This window comes from Alosa alosa, chromosome 5 (genome assembly GCF_017589495.1).
Source record: "Alosa alosa isolate M-15738 ecotype Scorff River chromosome 5, AALO_Geno_1.1, whole genome shotgun sequence".
NCBI classification, from domain to species: domain Eukaryota; kingdom Metazoa; phylum Chordata; class Actinopteri; order Clupeiformes; family Clupeidae; genus Alosa; species Alosa alosa.
This window is the reverse complement of record NC_063193.1, coordinates 22,736,263-22,746,675: the sequence shown is the minus strand read 5'-3', so window position 1 is coordinate 22,746,675 and position 10,413 is coordinate 22,736,263. Positions and strand designations below refer to the sequence as shown.

At 40.4% G+C, this 10,413-nt stretch overlaps 1 protein-coding gene across 1 annotated transcript; it reads right to left on the bottom strand.

Annotated features, from left to right (window-relative positions):
- klf9 (Kruppel-like factor 9) lies at positions 1-2,621 on the bottom strand. Its single transcript, XM_048244187.1, has 2 exons — positions 1,704-2,621; positions 1-831 (listed from the first exon to the last, which is right to left on the bottom strand). Exons 1-2 carry the CDS (start codon positions 2,107-2,109, stop codon positions 554-556), a joined length of 684 nt encoding a protein of 227 aa, XP_048100144.1. The 5' UTR covers positions 2,110-2,621; the 3' UTR covers positions 1-553.
- Between the last annotated feature and the right edge of the window lie 7,792 nt (positions 2,622-10,413).

Sequence of the window (10,413 nt, the reverse complement as noted above, 5' to 3'; positions counted from 1 at the left end):
TTGAGAAGTGATTCTATGTTTTTTTGAGAAAGCATGTCATGAAAGCAAAAATTTCCCTGGCAGACCTTTACAAAATATGACCGCTGTGTAAATCATCATAAGTAATACTAACACCAAACATACATTGCTCTCACTCAAGCACACCACTGTGTGCGATCATGGCAGTAGCAGAACCTGACTGTATCCACACACTGTTGGCTAATGCACTAAGCTGGAAAGCTGGTAGCACTCAGGGATGGATTACTGCACGGGCCTACCGGGCCCAAGGGGTCAGGGGGCTCTGAAGCCCAAGCCATTGCATGGAATCATTGCCTCAATATCAACAAATCAGGATGTATGAATCTGATTGAATTTAGTATTGGCCATCCCCAAAATGCAGCAGAACACAGGAAATCACATCAAACAAATTAAAAATGTTCTGGGGGAGGACCCCCAAACCCCCCCTCAAACATATGCAACAATTAGTTGGGGGTCCTCAATACATCTGGGCCCAGGAGCCCGAAAGTTCATAATCTGTGTGTGTGTGTGTGTTTTGGAGAGTTAATTGCGCCCATTACACGCATCCAGACAGCATGTCACTCGATCCAGATGACGAAATTGACGAAGAAGACTGTTGTCTCCGACCCGATGCGGTGTGGAGCATGCTGGGGTGGAAGCCCACGTGCCGACGTGCGTGCTTGGTGAGGTGGTCGCTCCTCATGAAGCACTTGTCGCATAGTGGACAGGTGAAGCGCTTCTCTCCGGTGTGTGTCCGAACGTGACGTGTTAGTTCATCTGAGCGCGAGAACTTCTTGGCACATTCAGGCCACGTGCACTGGAAGGGTCGTTCACCTGGAGCCACAGCCAGGAGAAAGTGAGAAGAGGTAAAGAAAAAGAGAAAGTTCACCACCACAACCATGTTAAAAGCTCTTTGTTTATATTTTCTTTCTTAAAAAACAACAGGGTGCGCGTAATTAATGCGTAATATTGACTCCGCCTTTGCAAATCTGTTCAGACAACACATAGTTCTACTGTAGGCTCACGACGTTTACCACCATTGAGCACGTGCAACCTGTTTACAATCTTCAATGGGTGTTGGCAAAGATAGTTTCGTAAGGTTATGTCCGGTCACATTGGAGTTGTAAGTTTCGCATTCAAACAATTGAGCGTGTAGCTAGTGTCTATTCTGTTTTTATTTATTTCAAGTTCGGATAGCATCTAATAACCTAAATTGGCTACTACTCCCACTTTTGTGATTAATTTAAAATCGACAGCAAACATGACAAGGTTGAAATTTTGAATTTAGAAGAAGTGTCGTGGCACACTCAGAACTTCAATATGCAGTTATTTATTAAACCAACGTTTCGGCTTGCGCCTTCATCAGGGTCATTTTCACTGGTTGAAATTTTGCCATGCTGTATGCGTCGTTTTAACGCCAGTATGACAAAGCTCCAGTAGAAGGAACAGGCGCACTGATATGCAGTCACACGCCCGCAGCGTTCCACTTGCCTGACAGAAATATTACTGAGTCAACAACACCTCTACGGTAAGCTACACACACTGAATCATCCACATGACTAACACGTTGCCCCATGTCCTGCATAAAGGACAATGGCAAGCTTTGGAAACCCAACACTTTGCGTTGATATCGGGTCACACCAGCAAGTTGTCACGAGGACCTGTCCTCACAACACTGAATATTTTTGAAGAAAAAAAAAACTAACCTGTATGAACTCTTACATGCGCCTTGAGATGAGATGATTTGCCATAGGTTTTCCCACAGCCATTGAAGGGACAGCAGTGCTTCTTTTCCGGGGACACGTGTAACCTCCCGGTGCGCCGATGACTCTGCTTAACCACCCTTGTATTTGGTGGACGTCGTCCAGTTAAGGGATTCCGCGCTTCATCCTCTGTTGACTGATTTCCTGCGACACTATCTCCTAAACATTTGCTTGTACCGATGTTGCTTCGTGCAGATGAATCGCACTGTTTCAGGTCAAGTAAAATCATTGCCACCATCAGCAAAGTCCCATTTTCTTGATTTTCTTTGGTCAAGTCCTCCATAGAACAGTCATTTTTGTCCAAACAGTGAGAGATTGAGTCCAAACACTTCACAGCCGTATCTGACATAGCGGGAAATATTAAGTATGGTGTATGCTATTTAAATCCGTAAACGTTTTAAATCAACGCAGCAGTCCTATTTCGCTGCTGATATTTACTCGTGTTTTGGTTCAAATAGCTATAACGCAGAAACATAGCGATTCACGGGATTTGTAGAAACATGCGGCTGGGCCCCACACGCAACATCCCACACACACGTGTGTCCACTCTAAATGGCAATAACAATCCAATGGAATTGAAGTTGTCTCCCTAAATGCGATAGAGTGGGGAAATCTAGAATAACAACTTATTTTTGAAAGCTCCAACTTCTAACATAACAGAATAAAAACTTATCTTTTTAAACATCCCAACCAATAAAATGAAAACAAAAAAAATGCTGTCGATAGCAACGTCGCACTCTTGTGTTCCCCTGCCGAAAGACACAGGCACATCAACTCCATTCGTTTTACTGCATTTCAGGATACCTTCTCAAAGTAGCAATTTCGCGGAATCCCAGGGTGTCATCGTGAATCTGGTACACGATTGGGCAAGAGTGTCAGTGACGTTCCGTTTTATGCACTACTCGGAAACAACTTCAAGGAAGCCGGGTTGGATACGGACGCTCTAGTTCAACCCTGTTGTCCAATCAAATTCGAAACAGAGGGAGCGTCAGAGACGGAGGTTCACTACATAGGAACCTTACATCTGTCTAATAGGCAGCTTGCACTGGGAGAAACTTTTTTCCTATCTCCATTAGGCCCGTGGTTAGGTTAAGTAAAATAATAAAATAAACAACTTTGATTTGGTGATGGATTTTTAAAATGAACAATTTTTTATTATTGCAAACGTGGTATTGTAGACTAATAAGTTGATACCCAAAGTAGGTAATATACAGTTAAGAACAAAATGATTCATAGCCCTGGCAAATATTGATTTAATGTCTTTATCAATATGTTTGTTCTGACTGAAAATGACACTGCTACATGCCAAAAGGCTGCAAGACAATGTGGTAGAAACATGGGAAAAGAAGCATTTTCATATTTTTAAACATTTTTATGAAAAATGGTGTGTCCAAAATTATTCATACCCTTTTTAAATAATCAATGGAAACATCTTTATTTGCCATCACAGTTCTCAAAATGGTTCTTATAGTACCTACCAAGCCTTTCCATGTCTTCTTTTTAGCAGCAATACAGGTTTTTAGGCAGGAACGATTATTTTCCATCACTCTGGCCTTGTGCTCACTTTTTTGATGGATTGAGGTCTGGACTCTGGCTGGGCCACTCTAAAGTGTTGATATTGTTATTTCTAGCCTTGTTTGGTTGTATGTTTTAGATCATTGTGTGGTTTAATGGTCCAATGCCGCCTATTGGGACAGGTCTCTCGGCAGACTGCCTGATCTAAACAAATCCAATGTTGTCTAGACACTAACCAGACCGGAACCAGAACAAAAAGACACACATTCTGTGCCCCTAGCACTGTGTGCAAAGACGGTGGGAGACGAGTAGCCTACATAGACTGTATATATATATATATATATATATATATATTTCTTTGATATTACAAGTTACACACATGGGCCCACATTATCAGCACCAGTTCGTGTGTATGACAGGGGACACCTGTTGGTTACTGTCCTGCCATGGCTGACCTCGTGAACTCTTGAAGACTTTGTATGGTATTCTCACTTAAGTGTAGCAGCATGCATGGCAGGATAGGAGTCAGCAGGTGTCCCCTGATAACGTGGGCCCATGTGTGTAACTTGTAATATAAAAGAACAAGACCTTTGCACACCGGTCAGGTGCGTAGAAGACCAAAGGCTGACAAACGAAACGTTTTGTTTATAATAAATGATTGCCGCGGTAACAAACCGCCAGACACAGCAGGAGTTTCTCAGCTCGACGTAAGCTGTAGCCTAATACAAAAATAGGACGACGTTCAGTTCTCAACCATTTGTCAACAACGCCTATGACAAATGCTTTAGCCTATGCACGCATCACAATCGCTATCCAAATGTGCTACGTTATTGCGTGCGTAGCACATTTGGATAGCGATTAATTACATCATTATAATGACAGTGTCGTGTGTTTTCTGAGAACGATGATGAGAGCAATATTGGACCGTTTTTTAAAAATACTATTTTCGCGGTACGCATATGTAATTTCAGGGCATATTTCCAAGTAAAGTATGTCTCATAGGCAGTGCCATCTTATCCATATGTAGTTGTTGAGCTTACCAAACACTTCCGAGTTGAGCTAGCCAAAAAAAAACCCCATGTGAGCGGCAACGCCCCCCCTACAGTGTTTTCCTGGAAGCCCACGTGAAGGGGCGTCATTCGTCCTGGTATTGTGCAGAACAGTCTGTTTACGATGTGGAGCAGGCTACATTATGGGTATACACGTAGACCTATGGTTTTCTTTTCAACGAGCGTATGGAAATTCCGTTTCCGTTTCTAATGCGAATGTGTAGCCTATCACTTGCGATGTGATCTGTGGCACATATCTTTATAAACCAAAGCTTGGCAAAGCCTAGCTGTTTTGGTAAGAAGTTAGCTGTCCAGACATGCCAACATTGTTCTGCTTTGCATTTATGTACATCTGTTCAGTAAAAGAAACAGTCAAACAAATGGAAATGTAGAGCCTGCCAAAAGTAGGCTACAATAACATCAACTTGAGGTCACTTAGTTGTTGATGTGTTAAGTCAGCCCTTCCCTTCCCACGTGTTATTTTGAGGAACAAAATGTTCCCTGAAGATGAGTGTGCCTGCCTTCTGACACCTTTGCTCATAGTAAGCCGCAGGCTAATGCCTTGTTGTCAAAGTGGGAATCTGTAACCTTTAGAAAGTATGTTACATGGTAACATTTCAAATGTATTATAGTATATTTTAAATCTTATATAGCTAAATAGTTACAGCTTTAACCCTTAAAGGTGTAGGTTTTTGAACATTCTAAGTTCCGCAACAATTGAAGGTTCTAAAATTCTATGTTGAATTCAATGAACCCAGATATTCTTTAGAACGTTCATTTCTCAACATTCCCGTACTCCTTTAAGGGTTAAGGTCGTTTGACAATAGAAATAAAGTGTAATTAAAGCCTATACGTTTTTATGGATTAGAGTTTTCTACTCAGAAGAATAGATTAAAATGTCATACAAGATAAATGATATGGTGTCACACTAATATATTATGTTTTGCTGTTATGCAACTTGCTGCATCAGCATCAAGCTGATTATGAGTATTAAGTGAGCTAGATGTTGCTGAGCAATGTTTTTTGGCCACTTTCCTAATGATACTGTGCCACACACCTTTATCTAGAGAACTGTAATCATTTGTAGGAGAGGAAACTTCTCCAATCATCTATCAGAACACTAGGAACTGGTCATTTGCCAGGCAACATTGCTAAAAAAGTTGCATGTGTCCTCTAAAATCTAAAAAACAACTAGCTATTTAGTCCATTCTTCATAAATGCACTCAACAAAACCAGTGGTGGGCAAAACCAGTCTATATGGTATGAACACTATTTGCCACACACAGTGCGACACATCTCCTTCACATAGAGTTGACCAGGTTATTGAATGTGGCCTGTGGAATATGGGTCCATTTATCTTCAATGGCATGTGCAAAGTTGCTGGATATGGGCAGGAATTGGTAAACATTGTCATAGGCATACACGTTGATTCAAAGCATCCCATCACAATAGGTGACATGTCTGGTGAGTATGCAGGCCAGTCAAAAACTAGGATGTTTTCAGCTTCCAGGAATTGTGTACAGATCCATACAACATGAAGCAATGGTGGCGGATGAATCACACCATTAAGGTGGGACAATATGATTTTGATACACTATCCTATGATTGAATACAATACATCCTACAATACAATTGAATACAATATATCCTATGATTTTGATACATTATTGATAAACTGCAACCAAATATCAATATTTTTACTAAAACATTCAATTGTACAATTGTAATTGTACAATTAATATTTTAAATGGACTCATAAAAACAATGAATTTTAAAAATAATTATGTTTTAAGAGGCACTAGGCTAAAACACTATGCACTTTGTACACTGTTTCAAATCCCTTGTGAAATACAAGGAATAAATATATGATTACGGTTTATTGCTTTCTTCTTTTAATTATACTCAGCTATAGCCTTATGAGCCAGACCCACATCAAGATGTAGGGTCTGGGAACTCACCATTGGCAGTGCTCAATCCGAAGGGCGGGAAAAACTATTGTCTTTCAAATTCCCTCTGCATGCAATAGGATAGGACTACAACCCATGAGTCCTAGTTTCTCACATCCAACAGTTCAAATAGTTGCAATAATACACTTTAAATCATTATTCATTCTCTGTTCACAAATCTAACAGATACAAATACAAAACCAGATAATTAAATTATGAGCAGATTATTTTTTGTTTAATAATGTAAGCTAAAGATATAGCTGTGTGATGAATGTCAGATGATTGTCTAATTTCATTCCAACATCACAATTATCATGGAGGATAGCCTGGTTAACACCAGACCACTTCTGAAATCTCAATTGCTAACAGGTTCGTCTGGGTTCTTTCAGGCTACATGGAGGATGTTCTGATGAAGAATCTGCTGTCACCATAATTACCACAGCCAATTTCAAATTGAACTACAGACAAAATAAACTTCAAGATGGTCTATCGCATTATTGCATTTAAAGAATCACTTCAAATGTGGTTAAAAGTAAAGAGTACTTCATGCTCATATTTCAAATTACAAAAGTACAGTATTTGTCTTTCAAAGGTAGTGGAGTGAAAGTCACAAGTTTCCAAAAATATTAATACTCAAGTAAAGTACAGATACTCAAAAATCTAACTGGGTAAGACGTAAACACGGAAGTGACGTAGCCTAGTTCCCGCCTTGACGAGTGACTTGACAGATTACAGATCGAATTGCCATTTGAATTTTGCAACACAAAGAGCGTGGCAAAGTGCAATGCAATCCCGGGGGGCACTATTTATTTTCCATTTGAATAAAATGCCTCAAAACGATGGCAAAACGTTTTGCCCAAAATAATCCAAATTGTTTTCAGGCTGGCATTGTCAGTTTTGCCAAATATGTTTTAAAAATGCAATCCTACATTGCACTTTGAATATTAAATTGCAAAACGAATTGACAGTTAAATGATTAAACTGAATATTGAAAATTGAAATGCAAAATGAATTGCCGTTTGAATTTTGAGACTGAAGTACCATGGCAAAATAGAATGCAATTCAATCCATGTTTATTCTATTTTTTAACCCAAATTATTCAAATTGATTTTAGGATTGCATTGTCACTTTGCAGATTAATATTAAATATTTTATATTTAATTTGTGGGAGTGCAGTGAATCATCGGTTTTTCCCGCACCCACGAATACACCTCTCTCATCCCGCCCGCTCCCGCAAAGAGCTTTCAAAAGTTGTCCCGCGCTGCACTCTTTTGCATCAGGACCCGCGGGTCTACTGCGGGAGTGCAGTCCTCTACTTTGCTGTTTCTGGGTTCTTGCTAGCCTATCTAGACGCACCCTAGCGGCGGCAAATTAATTTGCTCAGCCTGTACGTCTAGTATCAAACCATAGGAATTTCTATTGGCTGACACCGTGGACGTCATCCAATCACAGCGCTCTATTTTGTTAGAGAGTCTTAAGGCGGGCTTAACAGGATAATGACAGTCCTACGGTGAACAACAAGGAAGGTGGCTATGGCTTAACGAAGAGCGGTTGTTTGAATCGGCGCTAAGCGCCAACTTTGGAGGAGTTGGACTTTTTTTTTTTTTTGAAAGTTGAGCAACACAATGCACTTAAGTCATTCCTTTCAAGAAGGATGTATTTGCCGCTTTTGCCGAATCGGATAGCCTACGGATATGGTCAGAAGGCTGGCCTATTGCATGCCTAGGCAGTTTGAAAGACAATTCTCTGCCCACCCCTTGGATTAAGCGAGGTGAATGGTTCGATTCCAGACTACACATTTCAATGATATAGGATGGCCCGCCAGGCTAGGTTTTCGCCGGATTTAGGCTTGCATTTTTCACGACATAGCTCCCCCTGCAGCTTCGGTAGCAAGTGACTGCTACGCTAAACCCCCACTAGCTAGCGAGCTAGCCATTAAGAACACATGTGTAAACACATACAGGGCTCTCAATAAAACGGTCGAGCAAACACATTGTTCAAGAGACCACATTACAAAGATAAAGTTCACCCAAGGGTAGGCTACTTACAATTTCAACAGCAACAAAGCCAAGTAGGCGTCCGTTTTGCAGTCTTCTTAGAAACTACAATCTGACTACATTTTCGAGTCGCGATTGGATACTTCCGCTGAGTCACATCCGGATTTACCGGGACGGGGTCCAGAAAGTTGCATATTCGTTTTTTCCGCGGAGAAGCGATAGGGGGAGATGAAGCACCCACCAAAATGACCCAGAAAGTGTTGTAGAACCATCAGAACAACTCTCAACCTGCATAATTAAGGTAATTTTTGTTAAATTTGTTGCATAGGGCTTCTTTAACTTTAATTTTAAATATGTACACAGTCTTGAACCTTTGCCTTTTTTTTGGATTTTCTGTTAGTTTTTTACTCGAAATTATATGTTATATGATTATGAGTCACGTCGTAGCTGGTTAGCCTAAGGCATGGTCTAAAAGTTTTTATATACGGATTTTCCCAGATGTCGATCGGAGAACTGAAAGGGAAACTTACTTACTTCCGGAAACTTAGCTCTCTCGGAGGAGGGACGGGACTGTTGAGGTCTATATAGGATATAGGGAGATGTATTAGCAGAAATGGGATATAGTGTGTCAAATTATGCTTTCATTAGTGAGTGTAATAGAGTGCAATAGTGGAATTAACTGTAAATATGAATGAGGGTCATTCCATCCACCTAACCATCCCTCAGTGATTGCCTGATTTCCCTCTCCCTCCACATCCAGCTAGTGTGTGGTGAAGATTTTGGCACAATATGGCTGGCGTGCATCGCCCAGGTGGGTGCTACACATTGGTGGTGGTTGAAATGGTTGTCTGCTGTATGTCTGCTTGCTCTGACATGAAATTGAAGCCAAAACATTTGTGCTGTCTTTGCTGTGCTGTCCATACTCGTTTGATGGCAGTAGGAAGAAGCTCAGAAAGGCAGTAAGGGGCACTGGTCGAATTCACTGAATCATGAATTTATTTAGTAACACATGCCAAACATCCTATTCACATTAAGGAATATTAAAGAAAGTAGAACTGTATTTGCATCCAAATACTTACTACTCCAACAATCGCCTTCCACATACCCCTCGGTTGCCCCCTCCCCTAACCCCATCCCCCCACGCTCCATTGGGTGATAACAGATTGCATCCTTTGAGGAAGAACAGCATGCATCAAAGGACACTACATGAACCGAGGCCCTTCAGTTAAAACTACAATATTATTGCAGAAAACATGTGCTTGGGCTCCTTAGTAGCATACAAGTGCTCACCAATAAATAGAAAAAAAAACATTTTCACATAGGTGGTATTTAATTCACAAACCTGTATGCTACAATATAGGAAAATATTAAGAAAATACTGTACATAAAGTTTCCTCGTATCCTTTTGGCACAATGCTAGGTAGGTTGTCCTTATTGGTATGTGTCTGTCATACAATGACTTGTCATAAATTCTTATATATATTTATTGATATTGGTATCTCTTACAACAATCACAACTACATTTACAGGGCATGTACATCTGACCATCAGCATTGGGCAAGTCTAAGTTCAGGTCTCAAGCAAGTCATATAAAATAATGCTCATTAAGAATGGATATAAGGAAATCCACTCCACTCTAATAAGCCAAATGAACTTGAATCTGTGAGACAAGGCAAAATAAAATGCAAAAAAAACATTCAGTGTTGTGTTCCTTCATCAGATTTAACTAAACATCATAAAGAAATGTAACAAATCAGACAACCATAGCTGTCTGGAATAAAGTGAATTAGTTGTCTTTAGTACTGGCCCATGAGTTAAAAGAAGGTAGGCTTTTCCACACCATGCATCTCATCCTATATACTCCACATCCCACAAATGATTAAGTGATGTGTAGCTCTGTGATTAAAACCCCCACTTGGGGAGGATCACAGTGATTGGATAAGCAGAAAGATACAAATTTCCTTTCTTTTTGTTGTGTGCCTTTCCCCCCTGTGATTCTGTCAATTTTTTTGCGGACACAAACTAATATACCCACATTTAAGCATGTCCATTAGCATTGTGCCACCCCTAGGACATCCAGCATTAAACCTTTTACTGCAAGCTGGTGAATTCTCAATGAATTCTCAATGATGGCTTAGTCAAGAAC